The sequence below is a fragment of the Capsella rubella genome, unplaced genomic scaffold, assembly GCF_000375325.1.
Source record: "Capsella rubella cultivar Monte Gargano unplaced genomic scaffold, Caprub1_0 scaffold_5, whole genome shotgun sequence".
Classification (NCBI taxonomy): Eukaryota; Viridiplantae; Streptophyta; class Magnoliopsida; order Brassicales; family Brassicaceae; genus Capsella; species Capsella rubella.
The window spans coordinates 10177218-10202713 of record NW_006238919.1 but is presented as its reverse complement, the minus strand read 5'-3'; the positions used below and the strand labels follow the sequence as shown (position 1 = coordinate 10202713).

General features: G+C 36.7%; 8 protein-coding genes across 9 annotated transcripts; 5 read left to right on the top strand and 3 right to left on the bottom strand.

Moving 5' to 3' along the window:
• The first annotated feature begins 2773 nt into the window (after window positions 1–2773).
• Window positions 2774–5798, top strand: LOC17884837 (protein NRT1/ PTR FAMILY 8.1). 2 transcript variants are annotated; one of them, XM_006292426.2, is made up of 5 exons: window positions 2774–2949; window positions 3285–3394; window positions 3754–3971; window positions 4087–4640; window positions 4729–5798. In XM_006292426.2, the coding sequence occupies exons 2-5, from the start codon at window positions 3289–3291 to the stop codon at window positions 5561–5563; spliced, it is 1713 nt and encodes a 570-aa protein (XP_006292488.1). In that variant the 5' UTR covers window positions 2774–2949; window positions 3285–3288; the 3' UTR covers window positions 5564–5798. The 2 variants fall into 2 exon arrangements, with proteins under 2 accessions (XP_006292488.1, XP_023637855.1); XM_023782087.1 differs by lacking the exon at window positions 2774–2949 and adding an exon at window positions 3061–3189.
• A 111-nt stretch (window positions 5799–5909) lies between these two features.
• Window positions 5910–7740, top strand: LOC17886635 (ataxin-3 homolog). Its single transcript, XM_006292657.2, has 2 exons — window positions 5910–6283; window positions 6963–7740. The coding sequence occupies exons 1-2, from the start codon at window positions 6029–6031 to the stop codon at window positions 7551–7553; spliced, it is 846 nt and encodes a 281-aa protein (XP_006292719.1). The 5' UTR covers window positions 5910–6028; the 3' UTR covers window positions 7554–7740.
• A 459-nt stretch (window positions 7741–8199) lies between these two features.
• LOC17885641 (reticulon-like protein B12) lies at window positions 8200–9391 on the top strand. The gene is made up of 4 exons (XM_006292124.2): window positions 8200–8428; window positions 8511–8691; window positions 8771–8982; window positions 9070–9391. The coding sequence occupies exons 1-4, from the start codon at window positions 8359–8361 to the stop codon at window positions 9216–9218; spliced, it is 612 nt and encodes a 203-aa protein (XP_006292186.1). The 5' UTR covers window positions 8200–8358; the 3' UTR covers window positions 9219–9391.
• LOC17885447 (mitochondrial uncoupling protein 1) lies at window positions 9310–11865 on the bottom strand. The gene is made up of 9 exons (XM_006291488.2): window positions 11589–11865; window positions 10795–11010; window positions 10611–10689; window positions 10390–10523; window positions 10201–10299; window positions 10016–10120; window positions 9850–9927; window positions 9669–9755; window positions 9310–9570 (listed from the first exon to the last, which is right to left on the bottom strand). The coding sequence occupies exons 1-9, from the start codon at window positions 11664–11666 to the stop codon at window positions 9526–9528; spliced, it is 921 nt and encodes a 306-aa protein (XP_006291550.1). The 5' UTR covers window positions 11667–11865; the 3' UTR covers window positions 9310–9525.
• Window positions 11866–12463: 598 nt separating this feature from the next.
• LOC17886489 (O-fucosyltransferase 28) lies at window positions 12464–16445 on the top strand. The gene is made up of 8 exons (XM_006290674.2): window positions 12464–13218; window positions 14146–14218; window positions 14301–14371; window positions 14479–14567; window positions 14665–14797; window positions 14926–15158; window positions 15241–15717; window positions 15792–16445. Exons 1-8 carry the CDS (start codon window positions 12646–12648, stop codon window positions 16054–16056), a joined length of 1914 nt encoding a protein of 637 aa, XP_006290736.1. The 5' UTR covers window positions 12464–12645; the 3' UTR covers window positions 16057–16445.
• A 4266-nt stretch (window positions 16446–20711) lies between these two features.
• Window positions 20712–22496, bottom strand: LOC17886073 (fructokinase-like 1, chloroplastic). Its single transcript, XM_006290971.2, has 2 exons — window positions 21737–22496; window positions 20712–21505 (listed from the first exon to the last, which is right to left on the bottom strand). Exons 1-2 carry the CDS (start codon window positions 22469–22471, stop codon window positions 20813–20815), a joined length of 1428 nt encoding a protein of 475 aa, XP_006291033.1. The 5' UTR covers window positions 22472–22496; the 3' UTR covers window positions 20712–20812.
• Window positions 22497–22617: 121 nt separating this feature from the next.
• Window positions 22618–24029, top strand: LOC17887093 (protein transport protein yos1). Its single transcript, XM_006292072.2, has 2 exons — window positions 22618–22729; window positions 23658–24029. Exon 2 carries the CDS (start codon window positions 23664–23666, stop codon window positions 23898–23900), a length of 237 nt encoding a protein of 78 aa, XP_006292134.1. The 5' UTR covers window positions 22618–22729; window positions 23658–23663; the 3' UTR covers window positions 23901–24029.
• A 59-nt stretch (window positions 24030–24088) lies between these two features.
• On the bottom strand, window positions 24089–25414 carry LOC111830399. Its single transcript, XM_023782067.1, has one exon. The coding sequence runs from the start codon at window positions 25271–25273 to the stop codon at window positions 24245–24247; it is 1029 nt and encodes a 342-aa protein (XP_023637835.1). The 5' UTR covers window positions 25274–25414; the 3' UTR covers window positions 24089–24244.
• Between the last annotated feature and the right edge of the window lie 82 nt (window positions 25415–25496).

The following is a 25496-nucleotide window of genomic DNA, read 5'->3' as shown; positions in this document are numbered from 1 at the left end:
CTTCTATGATTCCCGTGAAATAATCAAATATGAGTGATCCAAATTTCTATATAATTTACTCATCATTGATTAGTGGATCTATCAAGTGATTATAATTATATCGCATTAAGTATATATATCTTTTTACTTATAATTTCAGTAAGATCTGATGACAACAGTTTTCGTACTATTGTATTATACAGTTTGGACCTTGCACCAACCTTTCAATATCAACGTTGAAGTCTTCGTTTTTTAGTTCATATAGGACTCCTCCTGTATTACAATATAATTAGAAGAGACTAGAGAGTATATAAAGCTTTGTTTTAGAGTTAACTGTGTTTGTTAGTTAAAGTCTAGTAATTCGAGTGTGAGAAGATTAACATAAAAATATTAAACCATTGTACTCTCTCCCTAAAATGATTAAAGTGAGTTATTGAGAGTTTTTGTAGGCACAATATATCGAAATCAATATGTGAATTATGCCATTAATTAGACCATTCATGATTTTAAACGGATTTTAATGATTAGTTCAAACCACTGATTTAAGATTATACTTACTAGGACTAAACCATGTGAACACATAATTCCACAAGCAATGTTAAATAATGTATTGGATCTCAGTCTCTCTTAAGTCAACGGCTGTGTGTTTTTTTTGCTTACAAGATAATCCAATCTTTAAACAATTACTTTATAATCTTCGTGATGATTCGGGAGAATTTAAAACATATGCATAGTTTATGCATGCATACACGGATATACAAATTCATTGTTCAATGGCTTCAATTATATAAAATAGTAGTTGTTTTGGCTTTTTTATAATATAGTTTTAGTTGTTGATCACGGTTCATAATATATGTCTTATATTTGTACTCTTATTCATGCAGATTATCTTCTTAATTAAGGTAGTGTTTTATCTCGTTGGTCAATCGATCTTTAATATATCTATGATACAAAAGTAAATGCTGTGTTCATCCATTCATTTTATTGTAGTGAGCTAATATTTTTCGTACTCAAATGATATTGGCAAAAGTTGCGGACCAAGTGTTGTTGTTCACCACGACACTCCGTTACGTTTGACGAGATATTTGTCAAACTTTGCGACAGTACTGCTCTCGGATCCGTTATTAGTTGCACAAAAACCACATCAAAAACATTTCATGGTCGTAAACTCTTAAATGTCACATCCCAACTCTTAACTGATGAGACGAATGATAATACGTAATAAAAGTTGACTAGAGGAGAGTATATGGAAGCGTGAAGCAAGACTAAACATAATTTGTTATATTGGAATATTAAACAATCAAAAAGTTGATCAGATATTTTAAGTGAACCTCTTATTATGCGTGGGTTATGTTATCTTGTTCAGTGTAGTTACTTTTTTTTGTGTATTTATCTTTATGTTTTATTTTGGGGATATTTTAAAGAAATAACAGCTAGTCATTTGGATTAAACAGTTCAAGTCAACAAAGAAGTGGAGAGATACAGCCAAATCCTCGTATCATAAATAGAATTCCCCAACTATGTCAACTCTATCGATTCACATGCATTTTTTAAATATAATTTATATACGGCCTTAGTGAATCTTTTGATCAAACGATTATTTTACTAGCAATTGTCAAATTTGCACCTTCTTATTTCAGCCAAAGCATATCAAATCAGATATCATTACCATAGCTAAGTTTTCAGAACTATCAATTGAAACATTTCTTTTACTCATTAAAGGAAAGAAAAATGCCACTGATTGATACCTTTAGAAAATGTATTTCAATCTAGGGAGTAGTGATTTGGATATACCTCAAACTGTTTTAAAACCGGACCACCAAAAATATAAATTAAGTTGAGTTATGGGTTTTTACTTTTTAACGTGTCAGTTTATTGTTTAAATATTTTTAATTAAAAACTTAAATATCTTAAAACCATGCATTAAATTTGTATTGCTATACTCGAATGCTGACATGTGTTTACTTACTGATTACATATGTATAAATTAACAATTTAAAACAAATTATATTAATTTTTAAAAAATCATGCATTAAATAATACTAATAAGTGATATTGTACTTTAATTTTAGTTTTCATTAACATAAAAATTAAATAATGGAATATTATAATTTATATCATGTTTTAGTATATCTAAAGATTAGCTACAATGTATTTTAAATGAGTGTATAATTTATTTTAAGGTAAATATAACTAACAAAATCAACATAACTTTATTTATATTTAAAATTGTTTTAAAATTCATAAATTACAAATTATAAATGCTAAAAAAAATCTGTGTGAATCTTGGCCTAATTAAGTTTCACATCCAAAAGTATGTCTATAGAAAAAAAGAATTTATTTAACCGATCCTTTTTTGTCTTTTTGATTAAAAAAAAACTGAGCTCAATATATCTCTATAACTCAAAGACAAATACAATAAAATCCCGATTACGAAGTATGAACACAATATTTAAAAGAAGCAAATCCAAAATTTTCATTTATTTGATAGACCCAAACCTTTTGCTTTCACACTTGATCCTTTCTTGTTTTTAGTATTGAGGAGAAGAAAGACAATTATTACGTCCACTAAAGTTTGGTGGAGAGAAATCTTTCCATTATGTTATAATTTTGTCTACTACATCCTTCAACATGTGTCTATTTATACTTATGAGTCAAAAACAAAACAAATATAAAAAAATCTGAAGACAAATTACAAAACTTAAGGGTTAAAATCAAAAACAGTCGGAAGAAAAATAGTGAACAACGCTCCTTTTCTATTTTTATTAGATATATATATATATATATATATATATATATAAAGCTGAGAACAGAGGAGGAGGAGGAGGAGCTTTGCTTGCAACTCTTTTTTTTGTTTTTAAGCTCATTTACTCCGACGACAAGTGCCGTCTTATATTCCTCCGTAACTGTTTTTTTCCTTACATTTGTCCCGGTAAAATAGTTACTATCGACTTCTGTCTCGGACAAAAGGTTTGTCTTTTTCCTTTTTTTTATTCCCATGTTCTTTGTGTGTTTGAGTCTTAAGCTCATCTAGTTTACCAAAAAAAAGCTTTTCATTCCGACCATGGAAACTTCCTACTCTTCATCTACATATTCCTGTCTAAATATCTAATCTACATCTACTTGTTTACTGTATTGACCAAATCTAAAAATCTACCGGCTTATTGATTCATAAATCTGTCTCTAGCTACTTGATTTTTGTTTTCAAGGGTTTGTTTCTGCTCAAACTTGGGATCTTTAGAATTTGGGGTGTATGTGTGTTTTGTTGTGACATCTTTGTTGAGAAAAAGCTAATTTATGTATAGGAATATGGAAGAAAAAGATGTGTATACGGAAGATGGAACTGTTGATATTCACAAAAATCCTGCCAACAAGGAGAAAACTGGAAACTGGAAAGCTTGCCGCTTCATTCTCGGTAACGTTCTTATCGTTTCACCAAACCTTTTTTTTCCTTTCATCATCGGCTTATAGGATGAACAGGACCAGCTGATGCAGTGGCCTCAGGTCCCCTGTTTTGATTAGGTCCACTAGAAAAAAAACATTTACAATGTAAATAATAAAAGTAATGATGATTAAAAAGCGGGGTTTATATACACGTTAAATAAAGAAAAGGAAATTGAACGATAGCGAGAACAAATTTTAAAATTATATTGGAAGATGTTGAGTTTGGTTGGTGTTATCTTAAACAAAGTCTCAAATTTCTTTTTAATTTTTTTTTGGTATCCATATATAGAAGATTGATCAGTTTTTGCGTTTGTTTAAAATCTTGTTTAGGAAATGAGTGCTGTGAAAGATTGGCCTACTATGGCATGGGTACTAACCTTGTGAATTATCTTGAGAGTCGTCTTAATCAAGGCAATGCTACGGCTGCAAATAACGTCACTAATTGGTCTGGAACATGTTACATAACTCCTTTGATTGGAGCCTTTCTAGCTGATGCTTATCTTGGGCGATATTGGACTATTGCAACCTTTGTTTTCATCTATGTTTCTGTGAGTTTCTTTTTTTACTTGCTCTGTTTTAACTAGACTCCTCCCATGGGTTGATTAAAATGTGAATCCTTTTGGTGAAACTAAACTAATCAAGTTTGTTTTTTACCTCTTTAAGGGTATGACTCTTTTGACATTATCAGCTTCAGTTCCTGGACTTAAACCAGGTAACTGCGATGGCAATACTTGTCATCCGAATTCGGGACAGACGGCTGTTTTCTTTGTCGCGCTTTATATGATTGCGCTTGGAACAGGCGGTATAAAGCCGTGTGTTTCGTCCTTTGGGGCGGATCAGTTTGATGAGAATGATGAGGCTGAGAAGGTCAAGAAGAGCTCTTTCTTTAACTGGTTCTACTTCTCCATTAATGTTGGAGCTCTCATTGCTGCGACAGTTCTTGTCTGGATACAAATGAACGTTGGTTGGGGATGGGGTTTCGGTGTTCCAACAGTCGCCATGGTCATTGCGGTTTGCTTTTTCTTCTTGGGAAGCCGTTTCTACAGGCTTCAGAGACCTGGAGGGAGTCCTCTTACACGGATCTTTCAGGTTATAGTTGCAGCTTTTCGGAAGATACGTGTTAAGGTTCCAGAGGACAAGTCTCTGCTCTTCGAAACCGCAGATGATGAGAGTAACATCAAAGGTAGCCGGAAACTCGTGCACACTGATAACTTGAAGTAAGAAACAAAAGTCTCCATATTTAACAATATAAAGTTTTAATCTCTAACTCTGTTTTCTAATCAAGGTTTTGAATATATATCTCAGGTTCTTTGACAAGGCAGCTGTTGAGAGCCAATCTGATAGCATCAAAGACGGGGAAGTGAATCCGTGGAGACTCTGTTCTGTTACTCAAGTTGAAGAACTTAAGTCCATAATCACACTTCTTCCAGTTTGGGCCTCGGGGATAGTCTTTGCCACAGTGTACAGCCAGATGAACACAATGTTTGTCTTACAAGGAAACACATTGGACCAACACATGGGAAAAAACTTTGAAATCCCATCAGCGTCACTCTCACTCTTCGACACTGTCAGTGTACTATTCTGGACTCCTGTCTACGACCAGTTCATCGTCCCGTTCGCAAGAAAGTTCACACGCCATGAACGAGGCTTTACTCAGCTCCAACGTATGGGTATAGGTCTTGTGATCTCCATTTTTGCCATGGTTACAGCAGGAGTTCTGGAGGTTGTCAGGCTTGATTATGTCAGAAGTCACAATGCGTATGACCAAAAACAAATACCAATGTCCATATTCTGGCAGATCCCGCAGTATTTACTTATCGGTTGTGCAGAAGTTTTCACCTTTATAGGACAGCTTGAGTTTTTCTATGATCAGGCTCCTGATGCCATGAGAAGTCTCTGCTCTGCTTTGTCATTGACCACGGTTGCGTTAGGGAACTACTTAAGCACAGTTCTTGTGACTGTTGTGATGAAGGTAACGAAGAAGAACGGTAAACCGGGTTGGATACCGGATAACTTGAACCGAGGTCATCTTGATTACTATTTCTACCTGCTGGCAACTCTAAGTTTCCTCAACTTCTTAGTATACCTCTGGATTTCAAAACGCTACAAATACAAGAAAGCTGTAGGTCGAGCACACTGATGAAGAAACTGGTGTCAAAGAGAGTTGAAGTTATCAGTGTTTGTTTAGATTTGGTTTGAAAAGTGTTTTGCTTGTAAATGTTCTATAAGTGTGGTCTAGTTGCTGGTGATTTAGGTTTGCTCTGGTTTTGGTTTTGCTCTGCCTCTGCTTTTATGTATTTCTGGAATATTCACTTGTATGTAAAATGCTTCTTGGATTAAGGAAAAGGTTGGGCCTATCTTGAAACAGTTTCGGGTTTGTCTGAAAATGAGAAAAAGGCCTCAAATCTTAAATAACACGTGGCATCTTTTATCCGACCTTATATATAAATATTTCAACTTGCCATCTCTTTCTCTCTCTCATTGCTTCTTCTTCTTCATAGCTTCGTAATCTTCTCTTGAGACTTTCGCATCGCTGCAATTATTATATGTCCATCACGGAACCAAGTGAATTTTAGGGTTCTTCTGTTTCGAATTTTGATCGGAGATGGAACGAATGAGCAACGGAGGAATGTTGTATCACGAGGTCCAAGAGTCGAATCTGTGCGCCGTACACTGCGTCAACACGGTGTTGCAGGGACCTTTCTTCTCCGAATTCGACTTAGCTGCCGTCGCCGCAGATCTAGATGGGAAGGAGCGTCAGGTCATGCTTGAAGGAGCTGCTGTCGGAGGGTTTTCGTCTGGGGATTTCTTCTCTGAGGAGTCGCACAATGTTTCCCTCGGCGGCGATTTTAGTATCCAGGTATGATTCGAGGTTTCTTGAATTCGTGTTTTTTTAATATATGAAAATGAAAATTCTTGAGTCGCATTCAACATTTAGATGTTGTTTTAACTTTTAAGCCCTTTTGGATTTGGTATTGTGTTCTTGGAAGTTTAAGTAAAATTAGGGTTTAGATTTGATGTTACATCTGGTTGCTGGGTTAGACTGAAGTGAAAACCTTTTGAATGCTTATCTGCGAATTTTGAAGTTTAAGGTACCAATTGAGTATATGAATGTTTAAGACCAAGTGATAATGATCGATTAAAGAAGAACTGAGATTGGTAAATGGTGAATTAGGGGACCTTTACTGAGTTATACTCATTTACCAAAGCCTAGCTTCTTTGTGCAAGCATTCTTATGCTGAGAAATGGAGGAACTTTAGATGGTATCTGTTATATAGGGACTCATGGTTTTGGATATATTAGTTATATTAGTGGGGTTTTGTATCTTTAATTACTCACTTTAGTTTTGATCTGGATTGTCTCGTGTAAGATATATCATCTATTGTTTCTTGGCTTTAAAACTAGTTTGTTGACAAGTCTTTGCCACACAAGTCAGTTTTGCTTGCAGATCATTTATTGCACTGCATAAACGATTCACATCGCAGATTCATATCTCTTGCATATTCTTTTCATTGAGAAAGCTTCTGTGTGATTGACAGGTCTTGCAAAAAGCTTTGGAAGTGTGGGATTTACAAGTGATTCCCCTGAATTGTCCAGACGCAGAGCCTGCGCAGATAGACCCTGAGCTTGAAGGCGCCTTCATCTGTCACTTGCATGACCATTGGTTTTGCATCAGGAAAGTGAATGGCGAATGGTATAACTTTGACAGCCTCCTCGCTGCCCCCCAACATTTATCGAAGTTCTACCTCTCTGCGTTCCTGGACTCTCTGAAAGGCTCAGGATGGAGTATCTTCATAGTGAAAGGAAACTTCCCGCAGGAATGTCCCATGTCGTCTTCATCTGAAGCATCCAACAGTTTTGGGCAGTGGCTTTCTCCTGAAGATGCAGAGAGAATAATAAAGAACACAAGCTCAGTGCAAGGTTCGTCTGCCAACAGAAGTAATGACAATGCTGATCAACAAAGACCAAATCAGGCATTGTCACGTGAGGAAGTGCAGGCTTTTTCAGAGATGGAAGATGATGACTTGAAGGCAGCAATTGCAGCGAGTTTGCTTGATGCTTCTGCTGCTGGGGCCAATCTGGGCGCTATGGGGGCTTCTTCTGAAAAGGAAACTGAGAAACAAAAGTAGCAGAGAAAATAGAGAACAAGTCTTATTGATGGAGGTGGGGAATATTCACATTTGTTTCTTTGTGTTGTTTTGTGATCAATTGTTTATCAACAAGTTACTTTACATACAGAACAGAGAGAAAAAAAATACTACCTTACATCTAAAGAAACCAGAGAATAAATGGTTTGTGAATTGTTTTCGACTTTGATTTCTTTTTGTTAAATCCCCATGCCAATTTTAAATTCTGACAATCTTAAAAGATTCGACCTTTTGGGATTTATATGAAATTACATCTTAAAGTTGAAAATACAGTTTTTATAGATTGTTTTTTCAACATTTTTCTAGGTGGTGAATTTACTTCAGTTGACTGTATAATAAATAAGGTTACTATTTTAAATTTGATCTTTACAAAAAAATATAGGAATGGTGTAAATTTCATTCATCTGGCCAACTTTGTTACAGTTTGAAAAAACAACACTAGCTGACTAGTAAAGAAGAAGGATAACACACTTTTAGGCTGGAAATAATACAATCGAGAGGCCAACAAACACATTCTTCTTTTTCCTTAACAGAGCATAGCCTTTTGAATTATTAAAATTCAATTTATATATATTCAAAGTTGATGGCTTTGATGATGATGACCCAACTTTAATCTCTTCGCTTCTTTTTTTTTTTTACTTTCTCTTCTCCTTTGATTTGAGCCTTTAGGATTTTCTTGCACATAATGATCTGACACATTCAGAGCATAATCTAAATATCTGGGTAACTTCTGGGATCTGAGATCATCTGAATTCTGAATCCAAGTTTACTGATCTTTCTTCCTCAAATGGGTTCTTCTTCGGACAAGCTGTTCAACAGAGAGAGAACAATACATGAGATTCTGGGAGGGAACATTGGTAAGTGAATCTGGAGTTTCCTATTATCATAAATGGTAAGTGATCTCTTTAACTCTTAACATGTTATGAAATGAATCTGCAGTTGCAGATGTGATGCTGTGGAGGAATAGGAATGTGAGTGTTGGTATAGTTACAGTGACAATAGCTTCATGGATGGTGTTCGAGGCATTTGCTTACACTATCTTCACTCTTCTTTCAAGTGTTCTTCTTCTCTTGCTCTCTATTCTCTTCTTCTGGTCCAAATCTGCATCCATTCTCAACAGGTAAAACTAGTATTATGAGTTTCCCACTAGTGATCAATATTTTACATTTCTAAATTCAGTTTCATTGGCTCTCCTTCAGGCCATCGCCACCATTACCGGAGTTTCAAATAAGTGAAGCGATGGCAGAAGAAGCATCGATATGGTTACGTATCCATGTGAACAAACTACTCCAAGTTTCGTATGACATTGCAATGGGAAAAGACTCAGAGTTGTATGTCAAATTAGCAGTCTCTCTGTTTCTCATCTCATTGATCGGAAGCCTCATGGATTTTCAGACACTTTGCCACACCAGTAAGTTCATCTCTTTATAACTTGGAATGGTTTGAGCTGGAGATTCATTGGATTTCGATTTTGGTTTGTTATTGGTTATTCTTGCAGGCGTCTTGGTGGTTATGACGGTTCCAGCTTTCTATGAGAAATATGAAGATCACATTGATGGATCTATTGTGTTTATCTGCAACAAAGTTAATGAGCTTTACCTAAGATTTGCGACATTGGGTTTTCCAGAATATAAGAAACTGAGCTGAGATGCTGTCACCTCTTTTCTTCTTCAAGAGTTTGTTTCCTTCTTCTTTAATTTTGTCTGATTTCTCAATTTTGTGGAAAGAAAAGGGAGAAAATGTAATATTTTTGTTTTGATAAAATGTTGGTAAAAGGTACACAGCCAAAAATATGGCAATCCACAGAAATTTTATTTCAACCAGTTTCACCATAAAACTGACTCTCTATTCCGAAAACAATATTCGACCAGTTCTGGCCTCTCTCAATCACCGAAATTAAGAAGACAAAAAAACAATGTAGCTCTTATTCTCTCTGCTTAAAACTTTCTGTGCCTCAGTTTCTTTTTGACGAATCGAGTTCCCGGACATACTTCTTTGCCTGGATTCAAGTATTAAGAACCAGTATTAGAAGATGAGAAAGACAACCTTGCCTGATTGATTTGAATTTGATACAATAAAGGTTATATCAGCTGTTACCTGTTCAAGGGTCAAAAACATGATGACGTTCCATGAGCCAAGGCGTCCAAAGTTGGGGATGAAACCCTTGTAAAATGCCATAGGACCCTGTAGAGGAAAACAACTCAGAAGTAAGAAACATTTTCTGGGGATATCTTTAGAACAAAACCTCCAGAGAGGGATCAGAAGCAGAGTTGCTTACATCGGTCTTCAGAGTTTTGATGAAGCAATCAATGGTGCCTTTGTAAGCCCCAGAGTCTCCCATCATTCTAGACTTAACCTGCAAAACAACAAGATTCAAGAAGAGGACCAGGAAACGTAGTGCAGTGAACAAACTCAATGTTCAATGTCATGTGTAGATATCGTACCACGTCAACAGGAGAGCCAATGCAGACAGCAAAAAATCCTGCTCCCAATCCAGATAGAATATGTGTGACAACGTTGTCAGTGAAACCCGGAATCTTCAAGATCGTCTGAGCAAAAAAAAGGATTGTTAATTAAAATATCAGGATCCTTCAGTTAGAGAAGAGAGACAGAATAATTTGTTTCATACTTCTTTCACTTGATCGTAACTTGCTAATTCAGCAGCATTGATAATTGCGTTTCTTGCTACGTTAGGCCCAAGACCAGTCCAAAGAGCTCGGACTCCTTCCTGCCAGAGCCAGATTAATCAGAATATAAGTTATGAAACATACTTAAAGCAACGTAAGCCCAATCTCAACTTCCAAGGCAGGATAATTACCTGTCTCACAATTGTTGAATACGCATTCATTGCTCCAGAATACCGTCTTGGCGCACCTGCTGCTAGTTTTCCTTCAGCCTGAAGCCTAACTTTCACAAGATCAGTGGGATTTGCTACCATGATGCCCAGTGCACCTGAGAGTTAGACAGCAACAAAAGCAGCAAAGTTAAGTGATAAAGAAGGAGACTTAAATCCCAGGTTTCTTCAATCACTATGCTCACCTGTTGTCAAACCAGCAAGAATTTTCTTGCTCAATGGAACATCACCCACAAAGTCTTTTCCAACATACAGGTTTTTCACCTGCGGTGAGAACAAAACTGGTTAAGGCTTTTGAGTAATAAGTACGAAGACACTGAGTTTAAGCATGTTTTATAGAGCATGAAAGAAGTAGATTTTGTAACCCACCGGCTCATACATTCCAATCCTTAGACCTCCAAACAGGCATTGACGATGCAATCCAGGAACAACACCTTTCCATAGTGAACGTAACCCTTCTTCCCTAGCTATGGTACCAACAGTTCCCAACAATCCTCGATATTTAGGAAGAGTAACATCTCCAGCAAGAGCAGACTTTTGGAGCTGAAGCCTAACTTTAGCAGTGTCCAACGGAATTGTGCATATCTGGTCCAGAGTTGAATTGCATAAGAGATTTTAAAACATTGTCAGGTGATGAAATAACAAGTCAATACCAATGGTGCAACTTATAAGATACAGTTTGTTCTGAGAGTAATTAACAAATACGGTGCCCAGTATAATCAATTCCACTTTCAAGTCTCATATTCATTTCAATGTTTCGAAAATAGCATATCCAAAAGCATAACTTAGCAACGTCAAAACACTGCTATAGCTATACAAATGCCTAAAACTCAATTGTGGCCACAGATCTGACCAATTAAACCGTACACAAGGAGCTGTAAATGTTTATATTCCGACTGCAGAGATCAAATCACTCTCTATCGAAGCTAAAACAAGTAATCGATTCCCTAGCTATACGATGAAACAAGAAAGATAAGCGATCAATCTGATCGGAACTTGGGAATCTTCTTTAACGAAATTCGAAATACATTTTCGCGTAAACTGGATCGCGACACAGAGACACAGTTGTTGAAGTTTAACGATACAATCGAAGAAGCATACTCAGCGAAATGAACAAAACAAAGTAAAAGAGAAGGATAATTGGAGGAATCTAGCAAAATTACCTCGCCGACGCAAGCAGCAAAGGCACTGCAGGCGAAAGTTTTGGGCAAGGAAAGGTCGGATTTGCTAGCAGCTACCATTATCGATCGAGAAGACGCGAATCAGGAGGCGGAGGCTAGGGTTTCGAAATCGAAGAAGAAGAGAGGATATTGGGAAGAGTGACGAGTAGGACGATTACGGCTACGCAACTTGGCCTCTCTCTCGACTCGAGTGTCTGTTTAGTAAAGATCGTCCCTCTCTCTCTCTCTCTCTCTCTCTCTCTCTCTCTCTGCTATGAAAAGTAAATAATGGGCGCTTCACTTGTAATTTATACACACGTGTGTGACCTGTTGATAATATCTCATCCATCCATTAATATTCACTAATCACTGTTTCTGTGTTATTATCTTTGATTCCAAAAGTCAAATCAATGACACGGAGCCACGGTTTCTCGAATTTTTTAAATTTATTACTTCTTATTTTCTTCTTTTTTATATACATCCGTAATCTGATTTGTTCACTTTAAATTTTTGTTATTTTCTAGTGAAGTGTGCGCCATCTTTTAGCATCTTCTACACGATGAAAACTGCCTAATTTTCTTATATCATCAATGTAGCCATAATAATGTTTCATCGTTAATAGCTTAATACTTATATCTCTTTTGACTAATTTTGAAGAACACGTTAATCACTCTTTTCGTATACTTGTTTACCCTAAAACGATCTTACACTATAATATCCAAAAGAAAATAAAAATACTCCATATGAAAAAGATGTGCTACAAACGTGACGAACTCTCGTATAAATTATCCCATACATAAAAAAAGAGCAAAACAGTAAAATGAAAATATATTAATATAAAAATAAATATATATTACATAAACACACTGGCGAATATTAAAAACTGAAAACAAAAACACTCAGCTTCGGCGAATTTCACGGTGACGGTGGCTATACCAGAAGACAAACCAGAACATGGTCAACTAGTCCCCTCAATTACCTACAGATCAACCCTTTCTCTCTTTCTCTTTCCTTTATTCTTCTGATCTTTGAAATTTCCTTTTTTTTTACCGGCGACGATATGTCAGTCGCCGGAGCGATTAACCCCATACCTGTTGCACCCACGACTCGCCGCCGTGTCGGCGATTCTCTTGACGTAGTCTCCGAACGACCCTCTAATTCATCCGATTTCAGCAATACAGTTAACTTACCCGTCGTTGGATCAACGGATTTGGACGGGGGAGATGCGAGCGGCCAAGACTCGTCTCCATCTTCGGAGAGCTCAGCTTCATCCACTGGATCTCATTACCATCACGATCACCATCACGGGTTTTACAATCACCCGGCGTTTCGTTACCTTCTCCTCCGAAAGTTCTGGATTCCGTTTGGTGGTGGATCGACGGTTGTGATTGGGCAAGGGTTTAGATCGGGGAGGAACGTGGGTCGTCGGATCTTGGGTCTACTCATGCTGCTAGTGGTCGCGTCTGTGTTCCTTAGGGTCTACCTTATGGGTGGTGTGGGCGTGGTTGATCACACTCGTTTGAATGAGTTTGTCGTCGTTAGAACGCTTCGCGATGATTTGGCTATGGCTCAACGTGAAGTTGCGGAGAACCAAGCTTCTTCTCAGCCAATGCGGGTTCTCGAAAAGCTTCCCGTGAGTATATTTTTCTTCTCTATAGACATTAAACATTTAGGGATTTAAAAAACCAATCTTTGTGATCAGTTGAGGAATACTCAAAATCTGCAATTGCTTACTTAATCAGATACTACTAGTACTTGGAATCAATCCTTTTTTTGTGTGACTTCCTGCTAACTTGTTTGAGGGTTTTGTTGAACAGTTCTCTAGAAAATCTCTAAAAATTGTTCTGTTTGCATTAGTGTCTCCTTTTGGGACGAAGAAGAGGTAGTGGGGTAGGTAATAAGTTGAATTCTCAGAACAACTTTAATGATTGCACAACTAAATTATCATTGTGCAATTATAATAGCTTTTTTTAACAGTCAATATCTCGGTGGCGTTGCAATTTCTGAAATTCGTTTTGTGTGAGCTTTACTTTTTGGTTTTGGATTGAGACTTTGACGAGCAATATAGTCAATGGACTTAGGCGGCTTTGATGTGTGGATCATACCTTCCTGCAATATCATTTGACCTTAGTTTCTGCAGAGTTTATAAACTTTTCATAGCTTGCGAAGACTTGAAATGGAAACTCTTTAATCTTCTAGTTCTCTAGGTTCTGCAATATTTAATCTTGAAGTTCCAAAACAATCCAAATTGATACTGGTTGATCAACATTTCACTGCCGTTGACTAGATGTAACCCTTGTGTGGTTTTCATCTGTGTTAGTATCTAACCTGTTTTGTTGAGTTAATTGTAACTTTACTTAAATTCATTAAGTAACAAATTTAAAGTGCGAGAAGTTCTCTGTGATCAGTGTAATCGGAGGTCTTACAGGTTTTGATAATGAACTAATTCTTTATCGTTTCCTCTGTTTTTGCAATGTATGGAAGATTAAATTTTTCTGTTAGACTTCATTTCCGAGGATCTTAGTCATGGACCTTATCATTTTGTTGTCTCTTTTCCTAGATTCCAGAAATTTGGCAGAAACCTGAAAGCGGGAATTATCGCCAATGTGTGGCGCGTCCTAAGAACTATACGAGTATGTTGCTATCTTTCCTAGCCCTTCTTTAAGCAAATTTGCAGTTCTGAATTTTCAATATCTGGTGTATGTCTTTGTCTAGGACTGCACCACCAAACCAATGGGTATCTTTTAGTACACGCAAATGGAGGATTGAATCAGATGAGAACTGGGGTGAGTTTACTTCCAAAGTATAGTAAAGTAGGGGGTATTGATCGCAGGTTTCTCTATGGTAAACTGTTTTGTTTTACCATTATTTGTTGTTTTTGACCAATATGCAGATATGTGACATGGTTGCTGTTGCCAAGATTATGAATGCAACTCTTGTTCTTCCTCTTCTTGACCATGAATCTTTCTGGACTGACCCGAGGTCTTGTCCTTATCTCTTAGAACTCTTTTTGACCTGATACCACACGAGATTTACAAGAAAATAAGCTGAATGCCAATAAATATGATTTTGTATGCAGCACGTTCAAAGATATTTTTGACTGGAGAAACTTCATGAACGTACTTAAACACGATGTTGACATTGTTGAGTACTTGCCTCCTCAGTATGCCGCCATGAAGCCTCTTCTCAAGGCCCCTGTTTCTTGGTCGAAGGTCTGTCTTTTATACATATTAGTGAAGGTTTCTTGGTTAACTTTCAGAGTTTCATCTCTTCTCCTATATGGATGTAAGGGATTTCCACCATGAGAAAGTAAATTCTTAAATTCACTACTGATATACAGGCTAGTTACTACAGAAGCGAAATGTTGCCACTGTTGAAACGTCACAAGGTGTTAAAATTCACGCTTACTGACTCACGGCTTGCTAACAATGGCTTGCCACCATCAATCCAACGACTGAGATGTCGTGCTAATTACCAGGCACTGCTGTACACCAAGGAGATCGAGGAGCTAGGGAAGATTTTGGTTAACCGGTTAAGAAACAACAGTGAGCCGTATATCGCTCTGCATTTGAGGTAAATCCTACATTTTTTGTATCATAAACAAGGGAAATAATTTGGATCTTAGTTTTGTGTCAAATGGATTTTGGATTTGCAGATATGAGAAGGATATGCTTGCCTTTACAGGATGCAACCACAATCTTACAACTGAGGAAGCTGAAGAGCTGAGAATCATGAGGTACAGTGTCAAACATTGGAAGGAGAAAGAGATTGATAGCCAAGAGAGACGTATTCAAGGGGGATGTCCAATGTCTCCGCGGGAAGCAGCTATATTTCTAAAGGCAATGGGTTATCCGTCCTCCACAACTGTATATATAGTTGCTGGTGAAATCTATGGAAGCAAGAGTATGGATGCTTTCCGTGCAGAGTACCCAAATGTATTCTCTCACTCAACTCTTGCGACTGAAGAAGAGTTAGAGCCTTTCAGTCAATACCAGAACCGCCTTGCTGCATTGGACTACATTGTGGCCCTTGAAAGTGATGTTTTTGTGTATACATATGATGGGAATATGGCTAAGGCGGTACAAGGGCACAGAAGATTTGAAGGTTATAGGAAGTCTATAAATCCAGACAGGTATGGTAATATGGAAAAGCTTTTCATTTTGGAGATTATGATTTGTTCTGATTTGTTCTGTGTGATTATTTCAGGCTGAATTTTGTTAGACTGATAGATCATTTTGATGAGGGTGTCATATCATGGGAAGAGTTTTCTTCAGAGGTTAAGAGATTAAACAAAAACAGAATTGGAGCGGCATATGCAAGATTGTCTGCTGCACTTCCCAGGCTAGAGGAGAACTTCTATGCGAACCCACAACCTGATTGCATCTGTAACAAGTCTCATCCGGATAAGCTCTGGAAAAAATCAAGTCTAAGAACAGATTCAAAGAGTTGGAAGAAGAGTGCCTTAAGATAGCAGCGATACAGTAATCAAGAACAGTCGAGATTCCGATGCCAAAGAATACTGAAGTGGCTACATAGAAGAATTTGCTTCGAGTTTATAGTCTTCGTGTACAATATAGGAAACAGAAGTAACGTGAGTTTTTGGTTCAGCTTGTAGAATTGATTCATACCATACACTTACAGGAGGAGAAGTCAAGACTTGGGTCAGCAAGAGGAATTGTGTGACCCTGCACGAGAACCTGAGTAGAACAAAAGAGAGAGATCATGGGGAAACAGTTGTTCCTCATTATATTGTTATGAGTGAACTCAAAATTTGATTGTACATTGGATTACAATTTGAATCAGTATAAATCTCACACACGGTTCAAATCATTTGGTATAAAAAATCTGAGTTCTTGATCTTATATTCTATCACATTGATGAAACATAAACCTGCAAGCGCAACACAGAATTTGAGAGAGCCCTGCAAACTTTTTGGACAATTGGTATTGCCTTAAAAAGAGTTGATTGCATTGTAAGAGACGTCAACACTTCCGAATTGAAACGAAAAATGCTTGCCTGTATAACAGAAGGCATAAGTAAATAAAAACGGCTTGAAACCAAGCTGAGGTACTCTGTTTCATGATCCAAATTACATGTGAACAAGGAAGTTCAAGAAAGAGAATTTCCATAAGATTGAGGTAGACATAATGTTGTTTTATTTGGTTGTATAAATATATATTGGCAGGCATATCATATCAGTTGATCCAGATAGATAAGGATAAACTATCACACAAGAAGCGCTTGAGGATGCATGTGAAATCCACTTAGACAAGTATCGAAACCAAACACAACTTTGTTAATTAGTAGCTTTTGCTTATTCTTTTCTCTCATTTGTGTGCTCTCTCCTTCTTTTGTTTTCTCACACAAGTAATTTATTTTTGTGTCAACTAAATTCACAAACAAAATATATATACACCTTACAAACTTCTTGTAAAAATATTTAGGATCTCTATTTTTGTGTTTGTGCTACTAGCTTTAACTTTCTGAACCTGTACTCAAAAATATTGGACAACGAATAGATTAATCTAGGTTTATTGGAAAAAGGTATAAATGTATGCCTTATTAAGCTTCTATAATTCTATGTTTAGACCCAACCGGTGATATTTGCTTTTATGAAAAAATGTTTCCACAGAAAAGATTCGAGCACGACTTCTTTACACTGTGGCGGATCCAGAAATTTCTTTTACCGAGGTCAAAATATTATTTAAAATAATTACTAAACCCTTAAAAATATTTTTTTAATATATATCTAAAAAGATAAAACCACAAAAAAATTAATATATAAAGGGCAAATAAGCAAAAAAAACACTATGAAAATATGTATGTAATGGTGTCAAAATATAAAAAGTAAAAAAAATCACAAAGTATTGAAAAATACATAATTTAAAGAGTTCAAAACACATATTTAAAAATTTAGGGGGTTCAAAACACAAATTACAAATTTAGAAGGGCCAAAAAAAAAACAGATCAACTATTGTAAAATTATAAGTACTATAACATGAATTTAAGATTTTAGTGGACTCAGCTGACCTCACACTCCTTTTACTGCATCCGCCGCTGTCTTTACATCTTTTTTAAACCCTTCTTCGGTAAGCCCAAGTGGTCTAAGCCATATTACAACAAGAAAAGCTATTCCATTTTCTAATTTTCGTAAAATCTCCCACACTTAAATTCATGTGGTCATACATAAACTCCAAAAAAAAAAAAAAAAAAAAAACCAAATTTGGAGTACAGTGAGCACAACGTTAACATCTACCTTGAGCACAACGTTAACATCTACCTTCTAAGTATATATACAAGTTGCTGCGTGAGTTTCAAATCCTAAATTAAGCTCTTTGTAAGTTTTTTTTAGCTCTTTGTAAGTTTGCTCCAAACAAATCTTAAAAATTAAATAGTATATTCGCATGCGCGCTACCACAAAATAAATAAGCAAAAGCTACTAATTAACATATATATATATATATATAACACAACATATGAGTCAGTTTCATTAAGCTCTCTCTAGATCTCTCTCAGTTTTCGTATGATCTTTTCTTGAAATGATTTTTTTCTTCCATTTGCTGCTTCTGGTTACAATTATTCAAGCAGCTGATCCGCTTCTAACCATACCGATAAGTCTCAACTGATTTTGGCGCATACGCCTATATATAGTAATTATTTCACCGTATTATATGATGCATGCATGCATATATAGTTCAGTACAATGCAAAGTGGGCTGTATGACGACATATTAAACTTTTTTCAAGGATAATCAATTATATGAAAATAAAATGTAAAATTCAATCTCTATATATGCATTGTACGTATGACTATATATATAGACAATAATACAACTTGCGTGCGTTTCATTAAGTTCTCTCTCAGTTTTCGTATTCTTTTCTTTCAAATCTGACTTCTGAGATCAGAAGTTGATTTTTTTATATTAGTTGATCCTTCCGGTACTAACAATTACTCAACAAAGAGCACTAAAAGAGATCCTAAATATTTTACTTATGTGTATTATATAAATTTTAACAAGTAGCAGTATTTATATTATATAAATTTTACTTATGTTTTGCTCATCTTTTACTTAATTTTTTATTCCTTTTTTATATATAGTTTTTAATTTTATGTTATTAAAATCATTTTAATAATTATAACATGGGTCGTGCTACTATATATACATGCAAACAACTTAATTTATATTATAGAACTTGAGGTAACATTATATATATATATAAACTCCAACAATTCTATTTTATCTGTTAGACATTATGCTCCTATGGCACTATTTAATCAATTTATTAAATTATTAAGCCAATTTATTAAAATTTGTTTCAAGTTTTCAATTTAACTATCAAATTGCTCTAGTTATGTTTTGCTTCACGTTTTCACAAGAATATCATTTGCTCTATAGAATATATCAGTTGTATCTAAGAATTTCTTTCTAACATTCACGTATCCTAATTTACTACCATGCATGCATAATAATAGGGATAATACTGTAATAACAACCTGAAAAATATTTTCTATAGTTACAAATTTGGGGGAATTCTATTAAACACCACTAAATTAGGTATTTTCCAAAAATATTTATATGCTTATTTTCCAAAAATACCTCTAAAATACAAATTTTCCAAAAATACCACAAAACTAAAATTTAATTTTTTTTTTTTTGGTAAACTAAAATTTAATTTTTTAACATTCAAAACTAATTTATAAATCCTAAATACTAAACCCTACCCCTAAAAACTATACCATAAATGCAAATTGTCAGCCCAAATATTAAATAAACAAATTTACCTCTTCAAATTTAATTTTTGATGTTTATGTTATTTTTGAAAAACTAAAAAATTTTGTACTAATTTAAAAAAATAAATAAAAAGTTGTGGTATTTTTGGAAAAAAACTTAAATTTTGGTATCTAATGGTATTTCTCTAAAATTTTCATCGTAATCTTTCATAAAATATTTTTATTTGATTTTTAATAATCTAAAATGTACATTTTACAGTTATGTTTTGGTCTACAAAGTTGCATCCATTTATTTAGAGTTGTGTACTTCTACCATATTTTGTGCTCTTTTTTTTTTTTATCATAATTCTTTTTGTTTTAATAATTGTGTATATTACAAAGAGTTGTGTCTATTTAAATGTTCATCTCCTTTGAAGAATTACCAATCTAATGCTCTTTTCCACCATTGTTTCATTTTATGGTGAATCTAAATATTTAAGTTTTAACATCCAACGTTATTCAAACCCTATATATATATATATATCTAAAATAATTTTTGAAATGATAAACGTGTACTCAACTCATCCATCTCTCATCTTAAGAGTTCTTGTAAGAGAATAGAAGTGAGGATTTATATGAAGCAAGTTTCTTTTGCTTGTAAAAAAATAAAACCCACACGAAGACATTCTTTTTCCAGCTTCGTTGCTTTGGGTAATGTATCACAGTTCATATTCTACTAGTTTTATGATGTATCCATGGCTCATACAAGACCATTTCTTGTTTATTTTGTTGAACAATGTGTTGAACATAATCAAGCATCGCACATTTCGCAGAAGTTATTACCTAAGTATTCCTTGATTTATCCTTGTCCATTCCACTTCTCTCAAGTGCCCCGTTCTATCTCCATCCTCCTCAATCCTCATCATCGAGGCACAAAGGATCCCAAAAAGAGAAGTTCTATCTACACTGCTACACAAGCGAGGGCTACCTCATTCATCGCCATAGACCATAGTGCAATGTGCTTTATTATGAATCAGAATCCTCCATGATCTGCTGTCTTCTCCAACTGTCTAGCTAGCTAGAGATAACTTCGCAATGTTACAATTTGTATTAGTACAAAAATTGCCATCACTTGTGGATTTGTCCTTGCAGTTTACTGTTGTTGACCACCGACTTCAAGTCATCAACTATATACAAACCACACATTTCACGAATCCAATTCAAACCCACAACACAATATCGACTAAGACAAAATCTTGATTATTTTCAATTATCTCCAAGAAACAAATCAATGAGGCGATGAACATCTAGGCTTGGATCAGCCAGAACATTTTTTTGTGAAGCTGGAACAGAACAAAACAAAAATTTCATAGGGAATCAGCTGCTCATCATAGCCTTCCACATGGTTGTTATCAGTGAGCTCAAAATTTGATTGTACATATTTGGATTACAAAACTGAATCAGTGTATCAATATTACATATTGTTCAAAAACATTTAGTACAAGTTGTCTTCTATTCTACCACATTGATGGAACATATACTTGTTCTTTCAAATTTTGGGCCGCACTTTCAGTAGGGAAACCTCTAACTGCGCCAATTGTCCACTGCGATATGATCCCAGCAGCAACTGCGAACCGGAGCTGTCGCTCCAACATATCTTGGTCCTCAAACATCTCAGGACAAGTTGTTAGCTTTCTCATTATCCCTGCAACAACTGCATCACCAGAACCTGTCCTATCACAGGTGAAAGGAGTTATAAGCACATCTTCTGTTCCAACCACAACTCCATCAAAAGTGGGAGTATAGTAATGAAGCCGAAGTGTTCCATCAGTCACAACCAATAGCTTCAGCTTGTCATGCCACAATGGCTTGATTTCCTCTGGTGTGTAATGGTAATAGTCTCTTCGGTTTTTCGTCTGCTCAAAATCCTCAGCAAAGTACTGCGGTGTGTAGTTTCTTCTCTTCTCATAGTAATCTTCATCAAGTAGAAACTCAAGCTCTTGCTGAGAAACTTCAATGATGTTTGCTTCATTCCATGCTTTCTTAATCAACTTCCTAGTCTCATTGCGCGATCTCCATAGCGGTAATGGAAGGTTCAAGTCAAAGAAAATAAGCCCTCCAAACTTTTTGGACCACTGTATCGCTTTGAAAAGAGTTGATTGCATTGTAGGAGACGTCAACACTTCTGAATTGAAATGAAAAATCCTGGCCTGCATTGGAAGCACAAGTACAGAAACAAAAAGCTTAAAAGGCAAGCTAAGGTGCTCTGTTTCATGCTCCAGATCATATACGAACTAAGAAATTAGTCATTCGCAATAAGATTAATGCTCAAGACAGAGACTTTCAATAAGAAACTAAGCAGTGTAAGCTTGAGCTATCATGTCTTTTTATACGATTAGTAAAAAACCAATTTGTTCCTCCTAAAGCTAAAATCTTTTTACCTCTTTCAGTACAGCTAAATTGAGCTCTGAAGCAAGAAGCGAGTCCTCTGGTGGCTCTTTCACAGTCTCCGCCTTCATTTTCCCGTCTTCAAACTTGATCTTGACACGAGTACAAGCAGTTTTCAAATTCTCATCAAATTTCACAGCTCTCGTCTGAACTCTCTCCTGGTTCATCATCAGAACCAACTCATCCCCGAAATCATCTTCACCGACTTTTCCCATAAACGCCGCTCTCCCACCTAACCGAACATGAGAGATGGCCACATTCGACGGCGGACCTCCCGGAGCTCTCCCAAATTCCGGCGGATCCCACTGCAGCATCTTCCACTGCGAGTAAATGTCAGGATGCATAGGATTATCATGGACTCTCACCACCGGAACAAACTCCTTCTGCACAGCACCGAAGCAGCACACGAGAGGCGGATCGTCGTAAGGAAACTCGATCCCGTCGTCGTAATCCTCTAACTCCGGATTCAATTCAGGACCAGTCTCGATAGTACCGTTGTCGGTGTCATCTTTCTCAATCACCGTCGAGGACTGCTTCTTCTTCCTCCCTTTGCGACTAGGTTTAGCTGCGGTTTCCGCTGCTGCTCCGACTCTAAGTCCGCCATTAATTGAACCTCTCGGAGAGAGGAATTGCCTTGGTTTTGGTGAATTTCGAGCTACTACAATCTCTCTACGATCTAGCGAAGAATCAAAATGGTGAAGGTGAGGAAAAAGAAGAAGTGAAGCCATTTGGAGGGTTTTTTACTTTGATGTCAGGGTTTATCCAAATCTTCCTCTTTGAATCATATCGGGTCCTGACCCGACTTCTATTCTAATCGGGTCAACCCATGAAAACCCGGTTCCGGTTATCTTCCTTTTTTCTTACGGCTGAAGAATCAGTTTTAGATTTTAGAAGGAGAAACAAATAAAACCCTCCACAAAGATCTCACCGACGATTTGATTTCTCTCATTCTCAGACCATCCTCACCGCCGGTACGATTTCTTAAGGTAATTTCGCACTCGATTCAGCTCCTCGATTTCTAGTTTTATTGTTCTTCACTGGGTTGCGTAGATTTTGGAGTTTTCGTTTTCCTTGTCGGAATAGATCGATTAGTTTGGCTGCTTCTTCTATTAGCAACCTTGGATCTTCAATTACTGCTTCGATCTCACGTTTAGCTCCGTAATTTTAAGGTTCCTGCTTAAGTTGTTACACTGCTTAAATGCCTTATTAACATTGTTCTGCGTTAATTAGGAATTTGTATTCTCCGTTTTCTACACCAAGCTTAGCTTAATCGGTGCAGGCTTTGTCTCTATCATCTCTTTCTACATGTTAGATTAGTGATTAATGGGGTCGTGTTGTTTGATACCTAGGAACAATAGACTGTCTTCTTCGCTTTTGATGGAACTTAGTTATCTTACTGCTGCAACTGCTGAGCTTAGGATTCGTGTTCTTTTTTCAATCTCTCATGATGCTGTGATTGTCTGATTGACTTAAGTTTACTGTTCTTGAACCAACTTGGTAAGATAATCTCATCTAGTGCTCATGGATTCATTTAGCTTGGTGCTTGGAGCTGCTTTTGACCCTTGAAATTGCCGTGCATCATACTTGTGTTACTTATATGATTTTTTTTATCCTGAGAAGATTCTATACATTATACATTATGAAATGCTAGCTCGGTGACTGTCCTGCCATTATATAGATTTTAGATATTAGTGCAAGGCAGGAACAAGTCCAATTCTTTATAAACAATAACACCAAACGATGACAAAGCTCTGGTGGCTCCTGATGTGTTAAAATCAAGTTTTTTGCACTGCGATCTTCATGTTTCTCTTCAATAGACGCTTTATATCCCATCATGTTTCTACACCTAATCAAACAACTTTGTTCCAGTCTCTTTCCCAGATTCTGATCATTTTGAACTCTTTTGCATCACAGAGAACAATGGGCTTCTGGACACTTATAAAAGGTCTGCTGCTCTTTGCAAATGCACTGGCAATCCTCAATGAAGACCGTTTCCTTGCTCCAAGAGGATGGACACTAGTAGAACTCCACCAAACTGGTAGAAAAAACTCTCCCAAAGGCCAAATTATTGGTCTGATCCATGCCTGCCAGTACATGAGACTCCCCCTCATGCTCATTAACACAGCAGTCATTGTCTTGAAGCTCGTCTCCGGTTGAAGATTTTGTGTAGATGACGGGAAACTACATTTGGTTCTTATAGTGATCGTGAATAACAAATCTATTGATTATGTAGGAGTTGGTATTTGTTTTTTTCATCTAATGAAATCGAGTATCCTATGCACTCAAGTTTGGCGTGGATTCTACAGCATTTCTTGTCACATTTTTACATGCCAAATCAAACTAAAAATGCCAAAGAGTAATAACATTGCAAGCTTACACACATGAAGATAGGGCTACATTAGCCAGTGAAGAACCTCGTGGTACCATGACAGTCCCAAGAATCTACTTGATTACATAAAAATATAACATATCCTAAACACACAAAATCACCAAACTTGACTTCACTTCGTTTCTTGTTTGGCGTCAGCTTTACTCATCACAACTTCCATTTTCTCCATCTTCTCGTACCCAAACTCCTTGGTCTTGATCCCACACTCCTCTTGCATCACAATAGCAAGATAGTTTCTTTTGAATGCTGCCCATATATGCATCATGGCAAAGAACACAAGCCCTGTTGATCCAAAGGTCATGACAAAGCAAGTGACAATCCCCCACATCCTCTTTCTTCTCCTTCTCTTGGCCTCCTCCTCGCCTGTACGCTTTGATTCCATAAGCGCTGCATAAGAATGCATATTCCTCGGGAAATGTCTCGCTTCTAATCTCCAAGAGTGGAGATCAAAGTTCCCGCTGTATGACTTAACACCGACCATGAGCTCATCCGTCTCTTTCAACAAATCTATCCGAGAAATGTAATGAGAATGAACGGCTTTAAAGCTTTCTGATCTGCATAAATGAACATCTATGAACCTGCCACTTGCTTGGTAACTAATCCAAGCGTACAACAACAAGTTGTCCTTTTTCTCCTTGTCCAGTACAATCGTGAGATTGTTAATCTTATGAGAAACCGTAGTACCATCCACAATCACAGTGACATTCGAATCTCTAAACTTAGTGAAATTCTCAGAAAAATCGAACTTAACTTGGAGTAAAGGTTGATCAAATGTTCCGTTAGCAGGGAACACCACAAATCCGAGTCTCCCACCACGACCAGGAGACATGGAGAAAGAGAAAACAGTAGAGAATCCCACGAAATAGTCGGTTACAGTATCCACGGACTCAATGGGTTTCTTGTAGACGACCCGCCCACCACCGAGAGACACTGAGTCAGTCAGCTGAATCGAAGATCCGCCGTCGACGAGCTTAGCGTCGCCGAACAGGGCAATTTCGTTGGACTTGAAGCTCGCGTTTTTATCGGAACTGGTGAACGAGAAAGATGAGGTAGCTTCCGAAATCGAGAATCTTGAAAACAATGCGATGACAATCATGAGGAGTAGAAGCAGGAGTGACCTGGAGAGACTGAAGCTCGCCATAAATGAAGTAGAAAGAGATTGTGATTAGAGAGTTTCTAGGGTTTGAAATGAGAGAATGAGATCTCCCGAGATGGAGAGAGAGTAAAGTGATGTGATGATGGTGGAGAAGAGAGAGAAAGGACAGAGAAGGATGGGGTTAGGATTCGGAAAGCACTTGGACAATTGTGAAAAGCGTTTAAAGGTTGCAACTTTTGTCTCCCCCTCACCTCGTTTCTGTTAATTT

Excerpts from the sequence above, each read along its gene's own strand:
- LOC17887093 (XM_006292072.2), top strand. The coding sequence starts at position 23,664 with ATGGGCTTCTGGACACTTATAAAAGGTCTGCTGCTCTTTGCAAATGCA.
- LOC17885641 (XM_006292124.2), top strand. The coding sequence starts at position 8,359 with ATGGGTTCTTCTTCGGACAAGCTGTTCAACAGAGAGAGAACAATACAT. Across the intron at positions 8,429-8,510 it reads GATTCTGGGAGGGAACATTG|TTGCAGATGTGATGCTGTGG; the intron begins GTAAGTGAATCT and ends ATGAATCTGCAG. Across the intron at positions 8,692-8,770 it reads TCTGCATCCATTCTCAACAG|GCCATCGCCACCATTACCGG; the intron begins GTAAAACTAGTA and ends GCTCTCCTTCAG.
- LOC17886489 (XM_006290674.2), top strand. The coding sequence starts at position 12,646 with ATGTCAGTCGCCGGAGCGATTAACCCCATACCTGTTGCACCCACGACT. Across the intron at positions 14,372-14,478 it reads TGAATCAGATGAGAACTGGG|ATATGTGACATGGTTGCTGT; the intron begins GTGAGTTTACTT and ends ACCAATATGCAG. Across the intron at positions 15,159-15,240 it reads TATATCGCTCTGCATTTGAG|ATATGAGAAGGATATGCTTG; the intron begins GTAAATCCTACA and ends TTGGATTTGCAG.
- LOC17886073 (XM_006290971.2), bottom strand. The coding sequence starts at position 22,471 with ATGGCTTCACTTCTTCTTTTTCCTCACCTTCACCATTTTGATTCTTCG. Across the intron at positions 21,506-21,736 it reads ATTTAGCTGTACTGAAAGAG|GCCAGGATTTTTCATTTCAA; the intron begins GTAAAAAGATTT and ends CTTCCAATGCAG.
- LOC17885447 (XM_006291488.2), bottom strand. The coding sequence starts at position 11,666 with ATGGTAGCTGCTAGCAAATCCGACCTTTCCTTGCCCAAAACTTTCGCC. Across the intron at positions 10,690-10,794 it reads GGATTGGAATGTATGAGCCG|GTGAAAAACCTGTATGTTGG; the intron begins GTGGGTTACAAA and ends TTCTCACCGCAG. Across the intron at positions 9,756-9,849 it reads TCAAAACTCTGAAGACCGAT|GGTCCTATGGCATTTTACAA; the intron begins GTAAGCAACTCT and ends TTTCCTCTACAG.
- LOC17886635 (XM_006292657.2), top strand. The coding sequence starts at position 6,029 with ATGGAACGAATGAGCAACGGAGGAATGTTGTATCACGAGGTCCAAGAG. Across the intron at positions 6,284-6,962 it reads GCGGCGATTTTAGTATCCAG|GTCTTGCAAAAAGCTTTGGA; the intron begins GTATGATTCGAG and ends TGTGATTGACAG.
- LOC111830399 (XM_023782067.1), bottom strand. The coding sequence starts at position 25,273 with ATGGCGAGCTTCAGTCTCTCCAGGTCACTCCTGCTTCTACTCCTCATG.
- LOC17884837 (XM_006292426.2), top strand. The coding sequence starts at position 3,289 with ATGGAAGAAAAAGATGTGTATACGGAAGATGGAACTGTTGATATTCAC. Across the intron at positions 3,395-3,753 it reads AGCTTGCCGCTTCATTCTCG|GAAATGAGTGCTGTGAAAGA; the intron begins GTAACGTTCTTA and ends AATCTTGTTTAG. Across the intron at positions 3,972-4,086 it reads TTGTTTTCATCTATGTTTCT|GGTATGACTCTTTTGACATT; the intron begins GTGAGTTTCTTT and ends TACCTCTTTAAG.